The 22,785-nt window shown below is 35.2% G+C and overlaps 5 protein-coding genes across 6 annotated transcripts; all 5 read left to right on the top strand.

The window, feature by feature from the left end:
* The first annotated feature begins 850 nt into the window (after positions 1-850).
* Positions 851-1,774, top strand: LOC113771989. Its single transcript, XM_027316531.1, has one exon. It carries the CDS (start codon positions 851-853, stop codon positions 1,772-1,774), a length of 924 nt encoding a protein of 307 aa, XP_027172332.1.
* A 512-nt stretch (positions 1,775-2,286) lies between these two features.
* On the top strand, positions 2,287-4,162 carry LOC113769904. 2 transcript variants are annotated; one of them, XM_027314223.1, is made up of 4 exons: positions 2,287-2,621; positions 2,803-2,877; positions 2,977-3,860; positions 3,948-4,162. In XM_027314223.1, exons 1-4 carry the CDS (start codon positions 2,518-2,520, stop codon positions 4,115-4,117), a joined length of 1,233 nt encoding a protein of 410 aa, XP_027170024.1. In that variant the 5' UTR covers positions 2,287-2,517; the 3' UTR covers positions 4,118-4,162. The 2 variants fall into 2 exon arrangements, with proteins under 2 accessions (XP_027170024.1, XP_027170022.1); XM_027314221.1 differs by having other exon boundaries at positions 2,803-3,860.
* Positions 4,163-4,304: 142 nt separating this feature from the next.
* On the top strand, positions 4,305-10,978 carry LOC113771988. Its single transcript, XM_027316530.1, has 8 exons — positions 4,305-4,318; positions 4,525-4,617; positions 4,850-4,937; positions 5,637-5,793; positions 7,027-7,107; positions 7,661-7,756; positions 10,793-10,846; positions 10,965-10,978. Exons 1-8 carry the CDS (start codon positions 4,305-4,307, stop codon positions 10,976-10,978), a joined length of 597 nt encoding a protein of 198 aa, XP_027172331.1.
* An 8,473-nt stretch (positions 10,979-19,451) lies between these two features.
* LOC113771986 lies at positions 19,452-20,437 on the top strand. The gene has a single exon (XM_027316529.1). The coding sequence runs from the start codon at positions 19,452-19,454 to the stop codon at positions 20,373-20,375; it is 924 nt and encodes a 307-aa protein (XP_027172330.1). The 3' UTR covers positions 20,376-20,437.
* Positions 20,438-21,152: 715 nt separating this feature from the next.
* LOC113771985 lies at positions 21,153-22,785 on the top strand. Its single transcript, XM_027316528.1, has 3 exons — positions 21,153-21,226; positions 21,645-22,483; positions 22,571-22,785. Exons 1-3 carry the CDS (start codon positions 21,153-21,155, stop codon positions 22,738-22,740), a joined length of 1,083 nt encoding a protein of 360 aa, XP_027172329.1. The 3' UTR covers positions 22,741-22,785.

The raw sequence follows: 22,785 nt of genomic DNA, 5'->3' as shown, positions 1-22,785 counted from the left end.
AATAAGAGTGCTTTTGTTTCTTTCCAGAATACATTTCAGCAAAAGCTTGATTTATGATTAAATTTGGAGCTAATTTACAGTGCCAGAAGTTCCGAGGATCGACATAAGATATGGACAACTCGAGGGATAGTTTCTAATCCATTTTATTTTTCCCACCGTTCACTAGGTGAGTCTCATGTCATCTTACATGTTTTATTTTCAAAGACGTTAGATGGTATGCTTATTTTACTCAAGGACACTTAAATTTAGCCACTTGGCATTCTGCCTTACGGATTGTACGTAAATGTTTAAAAATTAGGAAAAAAAACAAGAAACCGAGTTTTGAAGTATTTGCTACCAAATTATTTGCCCGGTTCGTAGCAGGACCTTCCACATTATTCAAAAATCGCATCTTTGCGATCAATTTATGCTCTATTAGGGCAAATTGTTGCGGTCATTGGTCTTGGTGTGATGATATTGTATTGACAAAAGAAATGGTGCAAAAACATTGGTAAATCCTTTAACTCGTACGTGTGTGTTGTATGGTTATAATCTTCATGCACATGCAGGCATCCACCAGAATTCAATCAGAATTTCCAGGCACAATTTTCATCTTGGAAGGTACATGCAAATTCTTGCTCTTTTAGTTGGGCCATGGCTGAATATTTTCTTTCTCGGGGAAATTCAACCGCACCCATGAACAGATTTGTGTCTCTAGATGATTGAAGATGATATCAGATATAGAGAAGATTTTGTATTTCCAGAATGAAAATGGGATATGATATCATCCCTGCTTAAGGAACAATGCCTGTTCTGTCGTTTTCACTGTCAAAATAGTGAGGGATGTAAATTTCATGCAAAATACTGAAAAATGGTTGCATTCCCTGTGGAAACTGCATCCTCTTTGGATCCTGAGCAACTTGAGCAGAGACGATTAACGGAGGCCGTGGCAAATGAAACTATAGAGAATTTTGTAACCTGCATCCACAGGGCCAGACTTGCAGGATTGTCTCGGGACATCATGGTATCATGGTCCAAAAGTTTAATGGGCCACTCTCTTCACATCTTGGTTGAGAACCCTTCTGAGGAAAATCATTCAACATGCAAAATAGATCTCAAAACCTGGCAGTTTTGGGGCAAAAAAGGTCTAAAATCCTTCAAAGTTGGCGAAAGAAGAGTGGATGTCTTTTGGGATTTAAGGACAGCAAATTTTTCCAGCAGCCCGGAACCAGTCTCTGATTACTATGTTGCTTTGGTCTCTGAAAAAGAGCTTGTTTTATTGCTTGGTGATCAAAAGACAGAAGCATATAAAAGAACCAGGTCAAAACCGTCGCCGATGGATGCTGCATTAGTGCATAAGAAAGAGAGTGTTTTTGCCAAGAGGTGTTTTTGCACCAGAACCATGTTGGGCAAAGGTAAAAAGGAACATCACATCATAATCGAGTCTGCTCTATCAGGGCCTTATGATCCTGAAATGTGGATTAGTGTGGATGGCGTTGAGTCGCTACGAATTCCCAACTTGCATTGGAGATTCAGGGGAAATGAAATTCTATTAGTGGATGACGTGCCTGTACAGATTTTCTGGGATGTGCACGATTGGTTATACAATAGCAATGAATCAGGACCTGGGACATTCATTTTCATGCAAGGTACTCTTGAATGTGAATTTGATAACGACTATGGTAGAAGAAATTTAGACCATGATGCTCCAAGTGGTGATAATTGTGATTTAAGACCGGAAGAATTATCCTGCACTGAATTCTGCCATTTCCTTTATGCTTGGATGACAGAATGAGTGGGATTATTATGGTCTGGAAATTTTTGTAACATGTACTGGTGATTTTCTCCTTGGTTATCAAATAAAGTGTGTCAGGATTTAGTTTTAGTGAAGTGTCATCAAACTGCATACATCTTGGGTAATCATCCAGCACTTTTTTTAAAAAAAAAAAAATCTTATTTTGGCTTTCTGATAACATATGGTTTATTTTGGAACTCCCCTGATGAAATCAGCAAATGAACTATCACAGAGTCTGAGGACCTTCAAGCATCCATGAATTAGTGGCCTGCTTGATTCTTTCTAGTAAATAAACAAAGAAATTCAACCCCCTAAATTTTGCCTGTTTCTCATCCAAAATTGAAGCCAAAAGTTTCAACACTTCTTTTTTTTATTGTACTAGTAAAAGGATTAAGTGGGTGGTATATTACTGTCACGACACCTTTTTTTTTTTTAATTCTTTTTGCCCCCGAAAGCCTTCCATATGTTTCATCAAATAAATTGGAGAACCTACTTTCACAAGTGAAGCAATTGGCATCAGGAAGATAACTGGGGTTCTTCCATGTTCTGCACAGTAGAAGTGGGAGTTCAGTCGTTGGGGTGATTATCACAACTGAAAAACGGCTGAAGCGTGCTCATTTCCGAGTGCTAGTGACACTTTGAGAAGCGGGTTCGCTTTTTGAGACTACTCTTTAACGCTATCAGGCACGGATAAAACCTCATAATTCCCACAATTATGCTTTGTTGCCTAGGGTTTTAGTTTTATGATTCCACTCTCAAACTCGAAACCAATAATGGCGATTTCATCTGCAAATCTAATCCCCAGAACTGCAATTCAGCTACAGAGGCAAGTCCTTCTGATCCCCTGGTGAGTAATTCTCCCGTTTCCCTTTCTTTTTCTATCGAGAAAAAAAAATATATTAATCCTGGGAATCCAGCTAGCTGCATTCTAGTGCAAAGTTAGAGTTTTTGTTCTTAAACGTGGGCGATAGTTTTTTCGATGTACAAACTTGATTGTAGTGAAAAAGACTCGAACTTTTACTTGTTAGGGTGAAAAAGAAGATGAAGATGGGAATTATTAGCTGTTCAAGGAGGAGAGACTACAGCAATTCGGTTCCAGTAAGGTACATTCCCAAGAAATTATTAGAAAATAAAGAACCAGAAGCTTCTTTTTATTCTCCCTCAAATGGATTAGGTGATGTGAAAATACATGGTACTAATAGTTCAGAATCAAATGGCAAAAGATTTGAACTTTCCAAAAGTGAGCAGACTTCATGCAGTACCAGGAGCTTTGTTTTAGGTTCCAAGCTTCGAAATCTAAATGAAAATGCAATTCACAACATAAGCAATGATGTGACATTGGATGGTGGTAGAGTTGTTGAGTCAAATGTACCAAGGATTGGAATTTCGGATAGTGCGCAGACATCTTGCAGCAGCAGGGGCTTTGTTGCTGACACGGAGTTTCAATACCAAAAAGAAAGAGAAAAGCCAGTTACTGGATTGGATACAAGTAAAGTTGTTCAATCAAATCTAGAGGGAATGGAACATTTTAAAGGTGCACAGACTTCTTGCAGTAGCACGAGCTTTGTTGTGGACATGGAGTTTCAAAGTCAAATCGAAAAGCCAACTAACAGTTTGAAAGCTGATGTTGGATTGGATACAATTACAGTTGCTGGATCAAATGAGGACAGACGTGAACTTTCCAAACGTGCTCAGACCTCATGCAGTGGCAGAAGCTTTGTTGTTGGTGCAGAGTTTCTGAATGAGAATGAAAAGCCAATTGATAACTTAGACTGTGATGTTGGTTCAGCTTCAAATAGAGCTGTTCGATCAAATATACAAAGAAGTGAACTTTCCAAGAGTTTGCAGACATCATGCAGCAGCAGGAGCTTTGTGGGGGACACTGAGTTTCAAGATCAAAATGAAAACCCAATTAACAGCATAAAAAATAATATTGGATTTGGTACAAGTAGAGTTGTTCAATCAAATGAACAGAGACGTGATCTTTCCAAAAGTGCACAGACTTCAAGCTGTGGCCAGATTTGTATTGTAGATAACAAGTTTCAAAGCCAATATGCAAAAAGAATTGATTATCATGCTGGATTGGGTAGGACTTTTGATACGCTTATCTCATATATATTTTTTAGATTGGTAGAGTTCAATTGAGATACTTAGCGACATCTTCCATTTTTAGGGATTGGAGAAGAACTTGATGATCATATGCAGTACGACAGCTACGAGGTCATGGAGGAACTCGAAGGTTTTTCGGAAGAGGAGAGCAATCAAGACCATAGGATTCAAGGATCTCGAATAAAGAAAGATGTTGAGAAGTTGGCCATTGAATTACTTGCTACGAGGTGGTAAAGCTTCACAGGTTTATTGATTTTCTGCTAAGTATGGGCAACCTTATGCATTTCTGATAAGAGCAGGAGTAACTTCTGAGACAATTTTTGCCATGTTAATACTTATTACATGTCCTGAAGTGGACGTTATGTTTGGTCCTGTCATTTGATTCCAGCGTACTATAATAATTCCACTGCAACATGCTACAATGGCCATGAGAATGTGTTCACTACTCAAAAATGAGTATAGCTTCCAATTTAGTTCATGTGGAGAATTTAAAAAGTTTTGTCTTTTTCTGTTTTTATTCTATCCTCAGATTCATTACTTAGTAATAAAATTTTAAGTCACTAAATAGTCAAACTCGATCTTGCTACACAATATATGCCACTGATGAACTTTTGTTACTAAACTGTGCATTTATCCTTTAGAGCTTATACAGCTTTGGAGCTAAGAAAGAAACTGCTGGGGAAGGAATTTCCAGTTTGGGTTGTTGATGCAGTAATAACTGACTTTCAGACCAGGTGCATAACTTGAAATTCTCTGTCTGCTGCTTATCTGAGTACAAAAACGAACCAAAAAATCTTACATGGATGCACAATTTCTGGTAAAGAAGCTTGATGGTCTTTATACTAGTTGCTGTAATGATTTCATGGCTTTTCGTTAGAAAATACCAACCATGCTACCCCAAATTGCACATAAATAACCTAAAGTTCATGTTTTCTGCAAGTCTTCAATGTTTGTAGCTTACTGCAGAGGCTTTATCAATGATGGCTTGTATGCGGAAACATTTTCCCGTTCTAGATGGTCGTCCTCAACTTGGGGTCCGAGGCGAATAAAAAAGGTAAATTGTGCTCTTCTTTAAATCATTTTTCCTGTTTAGATGTTGAGGCAAAATGCCATATTGATATGCTTTTGAAGTAATGTATTCAAGATTTTGCTAATATTACCCTTTTCCCATATTCAGACCTCTATTGCTGGAAAGTTGGCCACTAAAATTACCATTCAAAATGTGAGAAACCTCCTATGGACCCTAATATCTAAACAGTGGATAGGCTTAAGAAGACTTCTTCATCCTGTTTATTGTTATTAATACACTGGGCATGATCTGTGGTCTCTAATGTTAAGGAGTGGATAGGCTCAAGAAGACTTCTTTATCCTGTTAATTTTTATCAAGCATTGGGCATGCTGTTTTGGTATTTCAGCATCTGCCGGTCTATCCACATAGGCCACTGACACCTCCGATAATCTGTTAAATCCCAAAGGACCCTTTCTTTTATCTAGTTATTAGAGAAGGTTTGGTTTAGAGGTAGCTCTATCTTTGTTCTTGCACCTTTTTTATTTGCTGCATACAAAAGAAAAAATGGTGGTATAAGAGATCAGATGTATGATGTTTATCATTTGACTGAGATGCTACCAATGTTGATGTGACTCAGAATTCCAGTCTATTCATATTTAGGAAAGGACCAAGTCATTAGTTTACTTGATGTGGAAGGAAAATAATTGCTTTGGCTTGCTCTCTTTTTCTTCTTCCCAATATCAGGCCCTCTACAGCAAGGGAGTCAGCATCATGGACACAGAGAAGGCGATAAAGTTAGTTTTCAATGATGCTTCAGCTTGTGAAGATGAAGAATCAGGTCTTGGTATATCAAAGCGTTCAATGGATCATTTATTTTCTCAGGCTTCAAAGCATGCTCAAAGTGATGCTTAAATAGTATAATTTAATGCTCAAAAACATGAGGAACTAGAACTTTAAATAATAGTATAAGATAGCCCAATATTAATATGTGAAAGAGAAAGAAAGCACTAACCCAGAAGCCAGCTCCTCAGGTTGAGGTAACGTTAAACATCCCATCGCGCGAGTAAAAGTGAAAAATCAAACTAGGTATCTCTTCCAATAAAAACCAAAACTTTCATAATTACGAGGAAAACAAGAAGGGCTAAAGGTCAAACAATACTAGCTTTCACGAAGGAAAAAGGCGAAGGCTTTATGTGAAATGCCATGTTTGGTGAGGAACCCAACCGGGTAGACCCCTTTATCTTTATCAGCATGCTGGGTTTGGCTTATCTTAGCAGCTCCAACATTGCTTCTTTGGGGAATCCGAAACTGCTGCGTTTCCGGGAAGGGTTCCATTTTTGCCGGCTCGGAAGAGGAATTTGAGAGGAGGATATTCCTCCAATTATAGAGAGCAGAGGCAGTAGAAAAGTAAGAGAGAGGAGTTTTGTGCAGTTAAATGAAATTGATTTTTTTTTCTTTTTTGATAAATAAAGATGCATTAAAATAAAAAGTGAATTGTACGGAGTAACAGTTGAATGAAATTAATTACAGTCAGGTGGCATGGCGCAAGGACTTTGGATTGAGACTTTTTGCATAAAGTTATCCTAGTCTGGTGCCTAGTTCCATCTCTGGGGTTGAGGTTTGTGGTTTGGCTTGTGGCTTGTGGCTTGTGGTCTAGTGCCTGGGTTCAAGCTTCAGCTTGTGAGCTCGAGCTTTGTGGCTTATGGAGTGGCTTGTTGTAAAGACGAAAAGAAGCCTATTAGCTAAACGTCCTATCTCGCTAAACGGGGGTAATGTAGTAATTTCAACCTGCCCTAGGGTTTGCCAGCAAAGTACAAGTCAGACTGCAAAGCTGCTATAAATGACAACTTATCTCGTCACTTCGTAATTTGCCTGTTCTCCACCTCTTCTTCTTCTTCTTCTTCTTCTTCTTCTGTCTCTCTCTCTCTCTCCCCCCAACCCGTTTACTCAACCTAAACGACCACCAATTCCTGATTTCGTATGATTCATCTCCTCCTCCTCATAAAAATCAAAAGGAAAAAGGAAAAAAAACTCCATCGCCTTCTCCTACGACCTCTTGCTTCTCAAATCCCTGGATATGATCCTTCTATATGTCAAATTCATGTATCTGATTTGATTGCTTTTATATGTTTAGATCTGGCCTACTTCCACCTGTTAGTCGCTCCAGCGGCATCTTCACCTTCAGATGGCGTTAATTGGTATGAAGACGGGGAAGGTGTTCATAAATGAGGCAAACACCCTCACAGAGAGCAAGGTTGACAACACCTGTCTATACTTTTCCTTCTTCCTAGTCCAAGATTTCATCTTTTAACCGAAAAACAGGAAAAAAATTGAAAACGCCCCATCGCCTCCTCCTATCACCTCTTGCTTAATTCCTTCTATATTTCAAATTCCTGTATCTAATTGGATTGCTCTTATATGTTTCGATCTGGCCTACTTCCACCTGTTAGTCGCTCCAGAGGCATCTTCACCTTCATATGGGGTTAATTGGTATGAAGACGGGGAAGGTGTTCACAAATCAGGCAAACACACTCACAGAGAGCAAGGTTGACACCTCTGTCTATATTTTTCGTTCTTCCTAGCCCAAGATTTCATCTTTTGACCGAAATGCAGAAAAAAAAACAAAATTAAAAAGGCCCCATCGCTTCCTCCTACTACCTCTTGTTTCTCAAATTCCTGGATATGATTTAATTCCTTCTATATGTCAAATTCCTATATCTGATTTGATTGCTTTTATATGTTTAGATCTGGCCTATTCCATCTTTTAGTCGCTCCAGTGGCATCTTCACCTTCAGATGACTTTAATTGGTATGAAGACGGGGAAGATGTTCACAAATCAGGCAAACACTCTCACAGAGAACAAGGTTCGCACTTGTGTACGAATCAAGATTTTATTTTTAACCAGATACCTCTTCCGTCTACCATTGCGATTCAATATTCCATCTTTAACAGAAAACGGATACCTCTTCTATTTACCAATCCAAGATTTGATCTTTAACAAAACTTCTTGTCTTGTATTTTTCCTATCTTTACCAAAAACGGATTTCGCCTATAATTTTTTTTGATACTTTGTGGTAAGTGCGATTGTCCTTTTTCTTGAAATTTTTTTTTTGAAATTGTTTTGTTTTAAAATTATTTTGACTCACCCTAATTTTTTGAGCCCAAAAAATCAAATGTTGTTTTGGGCCTATTCGTGATAGAACCCAAAACAAACATTTGTTTTGGGCTCTCACGTTTGGACCCAAAAAATATTTAAGTTTTTTGTGATGGATGTACTAAGTCAGAAGACGTCGGGTGTGTTTGGATCCTTGTTTTTGGAGCTGTTTTTGAAAAATTGTTTTTCACATCCCAAATGCTACAGTAAATGTGTATTTCTAAAACAACTCCAAAAACACCATATCCAAACATTATATAAAAAACAACTACATATGTATATTTCAATTATGTATATTATATATATATTATATTAATATAAATTGAAATATACAAATTGAAAATTATATATATTATATAAATATTTATATACATTAATATTATACATATTATATTATAATATACATAATATAATATACATAATATGTAGTATTGTATACATAAATGTGTAAATATTTATACATAATATATTATGTACATTATATTATAATATATACATTATTAATGTATAATATTATTATGTACATTATTGTGTATAATAATGTCTAATAATGTTAGGTATAATATATAATATACATAATATGTAATAATGTAATAATGTATATTATGTATAATATATTATATTATATATATACAATATTATGTATATTATACAAATTGAAAATTATATATTATATATTTATATATTATATATTATATGAATATTTATATAATGAAATATACAATAAATATTACAAATTGAAATATTATATAAACACCATATTTATAATATTATAATATTTATAATTAATATTAATGTATATTATATATATATTAAATATTTATATATTTATTTTTACATATTATAAATATTTTATTTTACTTAAAAAATATTTTTACATATTTATAATATATTTATATGAATATTATATATTATATAAATTATATATAATATAATATATATTTTACATTTATATAAATGTACATTTATACATAATATATATATTAATGTATATTTATAATATACATTTATATTATGTATTATACATAATATTAATACATTTATATTAATATACATAATATTAATTTTACATTTATACATAATATTAATACATTTGTACATTTATATTAATTATATTAATACATTTATACATAATATTAATATATATTAATAAAATTATAATTTATACATTTATATAATATTCATTTGTAATTTATACATTTATAATAATATACACTTTTACATTTATAAATATATTTATAATATGTATTATATGTAATATAATACATTTATATATTTTTATATAAATACATAAATATATTTATTTATAAATATTTATAAATGTATATTTATATAAAAATATATAATTTATACATTTATACATTTATACATTTATACATTTATGTAATATTCCTTTATAATTTATAAATTTACAAGAATATACACTTATACATTTATAAATATATTTATATTATGTATTATATGTAATATAATACATTTATATACTTTTATAGAAATAAATAAATATATTTATTTATAAGTATTTATAAATGTATTATAAATGCATAAATGTATATTTATATAAAAATATAAAAATTTAAATAATTTATATACATTTATACATTTATATAATATTCATTTATAATTTATAAATTTACAATAATATACACTTATACATTTATAAATATATTTATATTATGTATTATATATAATACAATAAATTTATAATATATTTTTATATAAATATATAAATATATTTATTTATAAATGCATAAATGTATATTTATATAAAAATATAAAAATTATAACTTATAATTTATACATTTATATAATATTCATTTATAATTTATACATTTATAATAATATACACTTATACATTTATAAATATATTTATATTATGTGTTATATATAATATAATACATTTATAGTACATTTATATATTTTTTAGCGAATATATAAATATATTTATTTATAAATGTATTATAAATGCATAAATGTATATAAAAATAAAATTATATAAATTATAAATTATAAAAATACCCAAAATATGTTTTAAAAATATCTCTAAAAATAATTCAAAAAACATCTACAGTAAAAGTTTTTCATATAGTTTTTGAAAAACAATCTAAAAAATAACTAATCCAAACGGACATGTATTTCAAAAACGAAATGCTACAGTGCTGTTTTTGAAAAACAACCCCAAAAACAGGTAATCCAAACGGAGTCGAACATTTTTCGACCATTTTTGCCCACTATTTTTGTGATCATTTGTTTTGGGCTCTGTAACATTTGGATCCAAAAAATATACAAGTTTTTTGTGATGGATGTACTAATTCAGAAGACTGCATTCTCTCTCTTTTTTCTTTCTCTTCCTTTTCCGGTAAGGGCCAAATGGTAACATTTTTCCACCATCTTGATCCAAAAAATATACAAGTTTTTTGTGATGGATGTACTAATTCAGAAGACTGCATTCTCTCTCTTTTTTCTTTCTCTTCCTTTTCCGGTAAGGGCCAAATGGTAACATTTTTCCACCATCTTGCCTACAATTTTTGTGATCAGATCTGGAATTTTGGCCCACAGATTAATAAGTTTTTGAGTCCATTATAAAAATTGTTAACCCTATCCGTCATTATAAATATGAAATGAGACCAAATAGAATCCTCTGCAGAAGTCTAACTATGCTACGTACGCCTCCTTTTAGCCCTTTTTCCCTCTTTTATGTTTTCATGTCATTTTTGGATTTTTAATGTCATTTTTTGCTGTGTAGGTTTTCCCAGATTGCCGTTGTTATCTGCACTTGCACCTGATGCTGATGCTAAAGGTATTGGCATTTATTTTTTTATTTTATTTTTATGGAGGAGATTGTAATAATTTTTTTAATTTATTGTGATTTCTTTTTTATGGAGATCTAATATTGGTTTATTCCTTTCAGTTTTTAGTTTTTTGGGTTTAATATTTGTTGATTTTTTTTGTTTTAATATTTGTTGATTTTTTTTCAAGGGTCTGCCATCCCCCCATTTTGCCGTGTGCATATGGGGGGGGGGGGACGGAGAATCTGCATTTGAAGAAGGGCATTTGAAAACCAGGATGCATGTCTTTTTGAATACCGAATGCACATATCTTCTCTGCTGCTTGAACATATCTTCTCTGCTGCTGAAAACCTGCCCTTCTTCAAATGCAGATTTTCCGTCCCCCCCCCCCCCCATATGCACACGGCAAAATGGGGGGATGGCAGACCCTTGAAAAAAAATCAACAAATATTAAAACAAAAAAAATCAACAAATATTAAACCCAAAAAACTAAAAACTGAAAGGAATAAACCAATATTAGATCTCCATAAAAAAGAAATCACAATAAATTAAAAAAATTATTACAATCTCCTCCATAAAAATAAAATAAAAAAATAAATGCCAATACCTTTAGCATCAGCATCAGGTGCAAGTGCAGATAACAACGGCAATCTGGGAAAACCTACACAGCAAAAAATGACATTAAAAATCCAAAAATGACATGAAAGAGGGAAAAAGGGCAAAAAGGAGGCGTACGTAGCATAGTTAGACTTCTGCAGAGGATTCTATTTGGTCTCATTTCATATTTATAATGACGGATAGGGTTAACAATTTTTATAATGGGCTCAAAAACTTATTAATCTGTGGGCCAAAGTTCCAGATCTGATCACAAAAATTGTAGGCAAGATGGTGGAAAAATGTTACCATTTGGCCCTTACCGGAAAAGGAAGAGAAAGAAAAAAGAGAGAGAATGCAGTCTTCTGAATTAGTACATCCATCACAAAAAACTTGTATATTTTTTGGATCCAAATGTTACAGAGCCCAAAACAAATGATCACAAAAATAGTGGGTAAAAATGTTCGTCTTCTGACTTAGTACATCCATCACAAAAAACTTAAATATTTTTTGGGTCCAAACGTGAGAGCCCAAAACAAATGTTTGTTTTGGGTTCTATCACGAATAGGCCCAAAACAACATTTGATTTTTTGGGCTCAAAAAATTAGGGTGAGTCAAAATAATTTTAAAACAAAACAATTTCAAAAAAAAAAATTCAAGAAAAAGGACAATAGCATTTACCACAAAGTATCAAAAAAAATTATAGGCAAAATCCGTTTTGGGTAAAGATAGGAAAAAATACAAGACAAGAAGTTTTGTTAAAGATCAAATCTTGGATTGGTAAATAGAAGAGGTATCCGTTTTCGGTTAAAGATGGAATATTGAATCGCAATGGTAGACGGAAGAGGTATCTGGTTAAAAATAAAATCTTGATTCGTACACAAGTGCGAACCTTGTTCTCTGTGAGGGTGTTTGCCTGATTTGTGAACATCTTCCCCGTCTTCATACCAATTAAAGCCATCTGAAGGTGAAGATGCCACTGGAGCGACTAAAAGATGGAATAGGCCAGATCTAAACATATAAAAGCAATCAAATCAGATATAGGAATTTGACATATAGAAGGAATTAAATCATATCCAGGAATTTGAGAAACAAGAGGTAGTAGGAGGAAGCGATGGGGCCTTTTTAATTTTGTTTTTTTTTTCTGCATTTCGGTCAAAAGATGAAATCTTGGGCTAGGAAGAAGGAAAAATATAGACAGAGGTGTCAACCTTGCTCTCTGTGAGTGTGTTTGCCTGATTTGTGAACACCTTCCCCGTCTTCATACCAATTAACCCCATATGAAGGTGAAGATGCCTCTGGAGCGACTAACAGGTGGAAGTAGGCCAGATCGAAACATATAAGAGCAATCCAATTAGATACAGGAATTTGAAATATAGAAGGAATTAAGCAAGAGGTGATAGGAGGAGGCGATGGGGGGTTTTCAATTTTTTTCCTGTTTTTCGGTTAAAAGATGAAATTTTGGACTAGGAAGAAGGAAAAGTATAGACAGGTGTTGTCAACCTTGCTCTCTGTGAGGGTGTTTGCCTCATTTATGAACACCTTCCCCGTCTTCATACCAATTAACGCCATCTGAAGGTGAAGATGCCGCTGGAGCGACTAACAGGTGGAAGTAGGCCAGATCTAAACATATAAAAGCAATCAAATCAGATACAGGAATTTGACATATAGAAGGATCATATCCAGGGATTTGAGAAGCAAGAGGTCGTAGGAGAAGGCGATGGAGTTTTTTTTCCTTTTTCCTTTTGATTTTTATGAGGAGGAGGAGATGAATCATACGAAATCAGGAATTGGTGGTCGTTTAGGTTGAGTAAACGGGTTGGGGGGAGAGAGAGAGAGAGACAAAGAGAAGAAGAAGAAGAAGAAGAAGAGGTGGAGAACAGGCAAATTACGAAGTGACGAGATAAGTTGTCATTTATAGCAGCTTTGCAGTCTGACTTGTACTTTGCTGGCAAACCCTAGGGCAGGTTGAAATTACTACATTACCCCCGTTTAGCGAGATAGGACGTTTAGCTAATAGGCTTCTTTTCGTCTTTACAACAAGCCACTCCATAAGCCACAAAGCTCGAGCTCACAAGCTGAAGCTGGAACCCAGGCACTAGACCACAAGCCAAGCCACAAACCTCAACCCCAGAGATGGAACTAGGCACCAGACTAGGATAACTTTATGCAAAAAGTCTCAATCCAAAGTCCTTGCGCCATGCCACCTGACTGTAATTAATTTCATTCAACTGTTACCACACGAGTCCTTGCGCCATGCCACCTGACTGTAATTAATTTCATTCAACTGTTACTCCGTACAATTCACTTTTTATTTTAATGCATCTTTATTTATCAAAAAAGAAAAAAAAATCAATTTCATTTAACTGCACAAAACTCCTCTCTCTTACTTTTCTACTGCCTCTGCTCTCTATAATTGGAGGAATATCCTCCTCTCAAATTCCTCTTCCGAGCCGGCAAAAATGGAACCCTTCCCGGAAACGCAGCAGTTTTGGATTCCCCAAAGAAGCAATGTTGGAGCTGCTAAGATAAGCCAAACCCAGCATGCTGATAAAGATAAAGGGGTCTACCCGGTTGGGTTCCTCACCAAACATGGCATTTCACATAAAGCCTTCGCCTTTTTCCTTCGTGAAAGCTAGTATTGTTTGACCTTTAGCCCTTCTTGTTTTCCTCGTAATTATGAAAGTTTTGGTTTTTATTTGAAGAGATACCTAGTTTGATTTTTCACTTTTACTCGCGCGATGGGATGTTTAACGTTACCTCAACCTGAGGAGCTGGCTTCTGGGTTAGTGCTTTCTTTCTCTTTCACATATTAATATTGGGCTATCTTATACTATTATTTAAAGTTCTAGTTCCTCATGTTTTTGAGCATTAAATTATACTATTTAAGCATCACTTTGAGCATCTCTTATCTGTTCACGTAGTTTGCAAAGTCATGGTACGAACATGTGTTCCATTAATTTTTGTTTTTCGGAGGTCCATTGCTGACCATGTACTCTCTTTACTTTTGAAGTAACTTTACTTGGCAACATTAATTGCTCTGCTTAACTTGATTTTGGTCTCAGAAATGAACTTATTCGGGTGATATTCTTGTGTCAGTATAGGTATTTTCCTTTTAGTGGTAGTAAAACAAGTTTCATGAGAAAAAGCAATACTAGTTAATTTTTTGTATTCCTACAAAGATAGAGGCAAAACACAAAGTTTTGACATTCATGCTGCACTGATGTCAGAGTTAAATGAAGAATGTATCCTTACCTCTAATTGACTTCCCATCATTGCCACACACCTTTTTTTATTGATTTTGTTTTGTGTATCATTTATTTCTGTGCTGTCATCCTGTAGCAGTTCAATATTGAATGCTATTTGAACATGCAGATGAAGATCGCAAGCAAGCTTTCGCAATCCACTGGGAACTGCCTTCTGAATCTAAATATAAATGGAAGCACGAGAATCCACCAAAGCCAAAGTCTTTACGCATATGTGAATGTCATGTTGGAATTAGTGGACAAGATGCAAAAGTTGCATCTTGTGATACTTTCATTCAAAAGGCAATTCTTCAAGTTATTTTACTTTTTTTTTTTTGTTGCTTTTGTTGTCTTTATTTCCTGTTATATTCTGCCCTTTAATTGCAACTTCATCTTTATAGGTCCTGCCACACGTAAAAGAATCTGGTTACAATGCAATCCAATTGATTGGACTTGTTGAGCACAAAGACTACTTTTATAGAGTGAGTTCGGAATTAGATGTTCATTATCCATATTCCTTCATGAAGTAATAACCAAGTGTTGAACTACAATCTCTTAATGTACCATGACATGAATCTTTTCTTGAATTTGGTAATTAGTACCATATTGTTTTACTTGCATAAATCTTCCTGTGGAATTAGGATTTGAAAAGGCTGCAAGATAGGACTATCAAATTGGAAATATATTTGTGACCTATTGATCTTTTGGATGAAGTATATTTTGACGGGTCTCATGCATTCTCCATTATACAGTGAACTCCTGGACCGAATGCAGACTTAGAAAACCTGCTTTTTACTGCAGACAGAATTCAAATGTGCTAGAATGCATCCTCTAATATTTCTACTCACTGAGTGTCCTAAGAGATGTACATGCTCAGATTGAAAATATTTTCACTTATGCAACTCGGTTATCCAACGGATTTTCTAGTTCAGTAAAAGCTGACTGCTGTCAAATTACCTTTTCAGTAGCATAATATTTCAATTCTTCAACAGGTGACTAATTTTTATGCTGTTAGCGGCTGTTATGGTACGCTAGAGGACTTTAAGCGCTTGGTTGACTTAGCACATGGTAATTTTTGAAAATTGACTTGTAATTCATAGAAATATGCATGTGCTTCTTTGCTTTTCTCTGATGACCTATAACTTCTATCTTTCATCATTTGTGTGCCAAAATTTAATCTATACCTGTTGACATCATACTTGGAAGAATTAGTGGACTTCAGGTATTGTGAAATTTGTCATCTATTATCAGAATAAGGAAAAGAATTGGTTCTCTTAATTTTCAGTTAAAAAAATTAACTTGTAAGATTTTAGAAGAAATTACTAAAGCCATTCTCCCCTTTAAGTGTGGAAGTGACTTTTATATATTCATATTGAGAAATGTTCTTCATAAACAAATTAGTTTTCTTTTAAGCCAGAAGACTAGAAGTAGTCAATGATAAATTTGAGCTGTCCATGTGCTACCCTTTTAACAAGCCATTAAACAAACTGATAATTGATTGATTCGAGAGAGGAGAAGAAGAATTACAGAATTATTAGTATAAGATAGTGGTTTTTCCGCTCTTTCTTTTGAACTGTTTTTACCAAGTTATTAGCATGTGTGATGAATGAGGAAGTTTGGCTTACATTTTCCTTGTAGATTTTACTCAACATACAAAAGTCAGTTGTCACTTCTATGAATTGATTATATTTACAGATTGATCCTATTGTTTTCTTGACCTGCTACTACTAGGTGTCCTTTTGAGTACTGTCACATGGTCACTCTCATCTTAGGAAATTATTCAAAGTAATACTAATTTGCTTGTTTGATGAGTTAATTTTCAAGTTATGAGGTGTGATTGTATGCCAGATCCAGTGGAAATGAGGTTTTCTAGTTTAGCATTGATCAAGATTCTTACCGATAGTTTATACTGATATTGTTTTCTGGTTGGTCTAGAATTTACATACTGGAAGTTAATAGGGAATAGAAAAGGAGGGGGGGATGTCCTTTAAGGTGGTGATAAGTTATGCTCCTTTCTATTCCAGCACAGAGAAGTTTTTGTCCATGCCATATAAGCTTCTGGTTTTTGGAAGTTTTTCTCACTGTATCAGTTTGTTTTATGATACATTTGTTGGTTCATTAACCTTATGAACTCCATCTTTTTTCTGTTTTTAGTCAATCTCTCTCTCTTTTTGGCACACACACATATACAGACATACAAACACACAGACACGCTCTAATATGGTGCACAAGGAGCATAATTTTATGTTTGTCCAACTCTTCTCGCACTGGTAGGTAGGCAATCACAAGTTCTGGGGTACAATAATGTTCAACTATGCAGATCATGATGTGCTGCACTTTCTTCTTTCAAGTCTGAATTGGTGAGTATAGCATAACTACCTTGCTCAAAAAACTTTTCTGTTCTGACCTTTGATCAGAGAATTGTGGGATTTCTGATTGATATTTTCTTATCACCTATCCCCTTCCTTTACTAGAAATCTGTAGGCAAAGAAGCCCCTAAGGTTAGGGAGCCTCAATTGTTGTATATTGTAATGCAGCATCTACCTTCAACCTCCCAGTATGCCTATAGAAAAAATATGATAATTGCATGAAAAATTGTAGATTTTTTTTTAAAAATGATTTTACAGTAGCTTTAATGTAGCTTTAAAAATTGTAGGGTTCATTCCTATCTGATTCCTTCAGCTTTTCTTCTTTTCTTCAAGTGTTATCCATCGTCACCAGAGGTGAAGGATATGAAACTTACTAATTATAGTGCAACTTTAATGTAGCTATCCTCATTTCTTCAATTTGTTATTGTGTCGAATGAAATATGCCATCCTTGAAATGTATTAATTGAGCTACTCTCGAAAGTTCACTTGTGTCATGTTCTATATTACTTGGATTGTGCTAGCTATACTTTTCTGGTTGCCTTTGCTCCTTTTCAGGTTGATGCCACCGAGGTTATTAGTTTCCTTCTCTTCATATAGATAATTCCCCTGTGCCTTCGCCCAATGGAGATGGGTAGTGAATTATCGAAAACAGTTGAGTGGCTCCTTACATTTTGTTTTACAATGTTTTCTGTTGTTTTAGTACAAACATCTCAGTTCTGCATTCCAAGTGTAGTTTGCTCGACAATAACTGTTACTAGATGATGTATCAGACTCTGCATGATTGATTTAATTTAATCTTTGAGATTGGGATTGGAATTTCCTTCTTGAAGTAAATGCTTTTCCGGCAGTTAGGGTAGCCACATTTGACGAAGGTAAACAGTCAAAGGTACAGTATGTAGATATGAAAATCCTCATGAGGGAGAAGTGTTAATAATGCGTTTCTACTAATTTGCACTCATTTTAATCAAGCTGGCCATATCTAAATATCTAATTTAGAATTTTTTTTCGTAACGGCGCATCTAGCCTACTCTTAGCTTTTTTTGTGGGAGGGAGGGGGGGAGCCTACTCTAAGGGGGTGGCCAAACTGAGCCGAGGAATCTGACGGGGACTTAACTAACATTAGACCAGACAGGTGCACTACGCACCGTATGGATTTAGAACAATCCTCATAAAGAGGCATATTGATGGGAGGCAAGGTTTGAACCTTGACCTCCCACCCCACAATTAATGTGGTGGCCAATGGAATCTGAGTAGTTGATTAGTCTAATTTAGTAGTTGATCTAATTTAGTAGCTGATTACCGCAATTAATCTAATTTAGTAGTTGATTAGTGGGAAATGGAATCTGAGTAGGTGTATGATGTTTTAAAAGAAGTCCTTTCGCATGATATCATTTTACCCCTATGTGTTTGTCATTTGACTGAGATGCTACCAATGATGATGTGACTCGGAATTCCAGCCTATTCATATTTATGAAAGGACCAAGTCATTAGTTTTCTTGATGTGGAAGGAAATAATTGCTTTGGCTCGCTCTCTTTTTCTTCTTCCCAATATCAGGCCCTCTATAGCAAGGGAGTCAGCATTGTGGACACAGAGAAGGTGAGAAAGTTAATTTTCAATGATGCTTCAGCTTGTGAAGATGAAGAATCAGGTCTTGGTATATCAAAGTGTTCAATGGATCATTTATTTTCTCAGGCTTCAAAGCAATGGTTGCAAAGTTGTGGCGTGTCTACAGAGACAAGAAAATCCAGGATTGTTCGCTGGCTCCATTCCCATGGCTTCAGTTGGAGCATTATCAATTTTGTGCTGAAGAAGTTAAGAGTCTCACTATCCTTCCTAAAGTCCTTTTCTTTGCTGCCTTGGAATATATAGAATTGGGCATTTGCATATCAGGTTATGGTTCTTCACAATCATGTAAGATATGTCTAGTAGTATCTGCCATGGATTCCATACAGCTTAATATGATTTTGTCAAGTCTCTAGCGTCATGGCGCATTTTGCATTAGGTAGACCTAAAATATGTGCTACGTACACCATTTAAGATACTTATCTTTTAACTAAATCAGCGAATGGAATTGTCAAGAATATGTTGTGAAAACTGGTTGTATCTTGTATAATGCAAATGAAAGCATCCCAAGCAAAGACTTCTTATTGCTTGTGTCCATATCTTGATTGCTAGTAACTAGTTTGCATTGCCGAGCACACAAGACATTTGTGTTTGATGATTTTGATTTGAAGCACATATTCATCTCATGGGAGAAGATTTTGTATTTCTAGAATGAAAATGGGATATGATATCATCCCTGCTTAAGGAACCGTCCAGGTGGGCTTGTATGCATTCCCATAGCCTGTTCTGTCGTTTTAACTGTTAAAATAGTGAGGGATGTAAATTTCATGCAAAATACTAAAAAATGGTTGCATTCCCTGTGGAAACTGCATCCTCTTTGGATCCTGAGCAACTTGAGCAGAGACGATTAACGGAGACCGTGGCAAATGAAACTATAGAGAATTTTGTAACCTGCATCCACAGGGCCAGACTTGCAGGATTGTCTCGGGACATCATAGTATCATGGTCCAAAAGTTTAATGGGCCACTCTCTTCACGTCTTGGTTGAGAACCCTTCTGAGGAAAATCATTCAACATGCAAAATAGATCTCAAGACCTGGCAGTTTTGGGGCAAAAAAGGTCTAAAATCCTTCAAAGTTGGTGAAAGAAGAGTGGATGTCTTTTGGGATTTAAGGACAGCAAAATTTTCCAGCAGCCCGGAACCAGTCTCTGATTACTATGTTGCTTTGGTCTCTGAAAAAGAGCTTGTTTTATTGCTTGGTGATCAAAAGACAGAAGCATATAAAAGAACCAGGTCAAAACCGTCACCGATGGATGCTGCATTAGTGCATAAGAAAGAGAGTGTTTTTGCCAAGAGATGTTTTTGCACCAGAACCATGTTAGGCAAAGGTAAAAGGGAACATCACATCATAATCGAGTCCGCTCTATCAGGGCCTTATGATCCTGAAATGTGGATTAGTGTGGATGGCGTTGAGTCGCTACGAATTCCCAACTTGCATTGGAGATTCAGGGGAAATGAAACTCTATTAGTGGATGACGTGCCTGTACAGATTTTCTGGGATGTGCACGATTGGTTATACAATAGCAATGAATCAGGACCTGGGACATTCATTTTCATGCAAGGTACTCTTGAATGTGAATTTGATAACGACTATGGTAGAAGAAATTTAGACCATGATGCTCCAAGTGGTGAAAATTGTGATTTAAGACCGGAAGAATTATCCTGCACTGAATTCTGCCATTTCCTTTATGCTTGGATGACAGAATGAGTGGGATTATTATGGTCTGGAAATTTTTGTAACATGTACTGGTGATTTTCTCCTTGGTTATCAAATAAAGTGTGTCAGGATTTAGTTTTAGTGAAGTGTCATCAAACTGCATACATCTTGGGTAATCATCCAGCACTTTTTTTTTTTTTTTTAAATCTTATTTTGGCTTTCTGATAACATATGATGGTTTATTTTGGAACTCCCCTGATGAAATCAGCAAATGAACTATCACAGAGTCTGAGGACCTTCAAGCATCCATGAATTAGTGGCCTGCTTGATTCTTTCTAGTAAATAAACAAAGAAATTCAACCCCCTAAATTTTGCCTGTTTCTCATCCAAAATTGAAGCCAAAAGTTTCAACACTTCTTGTTTTTATTATACTAGTAAAAGGATCAAGTGGGTGGTATATTACTGTCACGACACCTTTTTTTTTTTTTTAATTCTTTTTGCCCCCGAAAGCCTTCCATATGTTTCATCAAATAAATTGGAGAACCTACTTTCACAAGTGAAGCAATTGGCATCAGGAAGATAACTGGGGTTCTTCCATGTTCTGCACAGTAGAAGTGGGAGTTCAGTCGTTGGGGTGATTATCACAACTGAAAAACGGCTGAAAAGTGCCCATTTCCGAGTGCTAGTGACACTTTGAGAAGCGGGTTCGCTTTTTGAGACTACTCTTTAACGCTATCAGGCACGGATAAAACCTCATAATTCCCACAATTACGCTTTGTTGCCTAGGGTTTTAGTTTTATGATTCCACTCTCAAACTCGAAACCAATAATGGCGATTTCATCTGCAAATCTAATCCCCAGAACTGCAATTCAGCTACAGAGGCAAGTCCTTCTGATCCCCTGGTGAGTAATTCTCCCGTTTCCCTTTCTTTTTCTATCGAGAGAAAAAAAATATATTAATCCTGGGAATCCAGCTAGCTGCATTCTAGTGCAAAGTTAGAGTTTTTGTTCTTAAACGTGGGCGAGTAGCTTTTTTCGATGTACAACTTGATTGTAAGTGAAAAGACTCGCACTTTTTACTTGTTAGGGTGAAAAAAGAGAATGAAGAGTGGAATTATTAGCTGATGCAAGGAGGGAGAACTACAGCAATTCGGGGTTGCCAGTGAAGGTACATTCCAAGAAAGTATTAGAAAATAAAGACCCAGAAGCTTCCTTTTTTATTCTCTCCTCAAATGGATTAGGTGATGGTGAAAATTACATGGTAACTAATGAATTCAGGAATCAAATGGCAAAAGATTTGAACTTCGCAAAAGTGAGCTAGCACTGTCACGCAGTACAGGAGCTTTGTTTTAGGTTCCAAGCTTCGAAATCAAAATGAAAACGCAATTAACAACTTAAGCAATGATGTGATATTGGATGGTGGTAGAGTTGTTGAGTCAAATGTACCAAGGATTGGAATTTCGGATAGTGCGCAGACATCTTGCAGTAGCAGGGGCTTTGTTGCTGACACGGAGTTTCAATACCAAAAAGAAAGAGAAAAGCCAGTTACTGGATTGGATACCAGTAAAGTTGTTCAATCAAATCTAGAGGGAATGGAACATTTTAAAGGTGCACAGACTTCTTGCAGTAGCACGAGCTTTGTTGTGGACATGGAGTTTCAAAGTCAAATCGAAAAGCCAACTAACAGTTTGAAAGCTGATGTTGGATTGGATACAATTACAGTTGCTGGATCAAATGAGGACAGACGTGAACTTTCCAAACGTGCTCAGACCTCATGCAGTGGCAGAAGCTTTGTTGTTGGTGCAGAGTTTCTGAATGAGAATGAAAAGCCAATTGATAACTTAGACTGTGATGTTGGTTCAGCTTCAAATAGAGCTGTTCGATCAAATATACAAAGAAGTGAACTTTCCAAGAGTTTGCAGACATCATGCAGCAGCAGGAGCTTTGTGGGGGACACTGAGTTTCAAGATCAAAATGAAAACCCAATTAACAGCATAAAAAATAATATTGGATTTGGTACAAGTAGAGTTGTTCAATCAAATGAACAGAGACGTGATCTTTCCAAAAGTGCACAGACTTCAAGCTGTGGCCAGATTTGTATTGTAGATAACAAGTTTCAAAGCCAATATGCAAAAAGAATTGATTATCATGCTGGATTGGGTAGGACTTTTGATACGCTTATCTCATATATATTTTTTAGATTGGTAGAGTTCAATTGAGATACTTAGCGACATCTTCCATTTTTAGGGATTGGAGAAGAACTTGATGATCATATGCAGTACGACAGCTACGAGGTCATGGAGGAACTCGAAGGTTTTTCGGAAGAGGAGAGCAATCAAGACCATAGGATTCAAGGATCTCGAATAAAGAAAGATGTTGAGAAGTTGGCCATTGAATTACTTGCTACGAGGTGGTAAAGCTTCACAGGTTTATTGATTTTCTGCTAAGTATGGGCAACCTTA

Source organism: Coffea eugenioides, chromosome 5, assembly GCF_003713205.1.
Source record: "Coffea eugenioides isolate CCC68of chromosome 5, Ceug_1.0, whole genome shotgun sequence".
In the NCBI taxonomy this organism is placed as follows: domain Eukaryota; kingdom Viridiplantae; phylum Streptophyta; class Magnoliopsida; order Gentianales; family Rubiaceae; genus Coffea; species Coffea eugenioides.
Note: the sequence above shows the minus strand (reverse complement) of the source record. Positions and strands in the feature narration are given on the sequence as shown.

What these genes read in the sequence shown, in the direction of transcription:
- LOC113771989 (XM_027316531.1), top strand. Translation starts at nt 851, where the DNA reads ATGGTTGCATTCCCTGTGGAAACTGCATCCTCTTTGGATCCTGAGCAA.
- LOC113769904 (XM_027314221.1), top strand. Translation starts at nt 2,518, where the DNA reads ATGATTCCACTCTCAAACTCGAAACCAATAATGGCGATTTCATCTGCA. An exon ending in CAAGTCCTTCTGATCCCCTG is followed by an intron (nt 2,622 to 2,802) that starts GTGAGTAATTCT and finishes TTTACTTGTTAG; the next exon opens with GGTGAAAAAGAAGATGAAGA. An exon ending in TGATTATCATGCTGGATTGG is followed by an intron (nt 3,861 to 3,947) that starts GTAGGACTTTTG and finishes TTCCATTTTTAG; the next exon opens with GGATTGGAGAAGAACTTGAT.
- LOC113771988 (XM_027316530.1), top strand. An exon ending in ATAACTGACTTTCAGACCAG is followed by an intron (nt 4,618 to 4,849) that starts GTGCATAACTTG and finishes AGCTTACTGCAG; the next exon opens with AGGCTTTATCAATGATGGCT. An exon ending in GGCTTCAAAGCATGCTCAAA is followed by an intron (nt 5,794 to 7,026) that starts GTGATGCTTAAA and finishes TTATATGTTTAG; the next exon opens with ATCTGGCCTACTTCCACCTG.
- LOC113771986 (XM_027316529.1), top strand. Translation starts at nt 19,452, where the DNA reads ATGGTTGCATTCCCTGTGGAAACTGCATCCTCTTTGGATCCTGAGCAA.
- LOC113771985 (XM_027316528.1), top strand. Translation starts at nt 21,153, where the DNA reads ATGGCGATTTCATCTGCAAATCTAATCCCCAGAACTGCAATTCAGCTA. An exon ending in CAAGTCCTTCTGATCCCCTG is followed by an intron (nt 21,227 to 21,644) that starts GTGAGTAATTCT and finishes AAAGTGAGCTAG; the next exon opens with CACTGTCACGCAGTACAGGA. An exon ending in TGATTATCATGCTGGATTGG is followed by an intron (nt 22,484 to 22,570) that starts GTAGGACTTTTG and finishes TTCCATTTTTAG; the next exon opens with GGATTGGAGAAGAACTTGAT.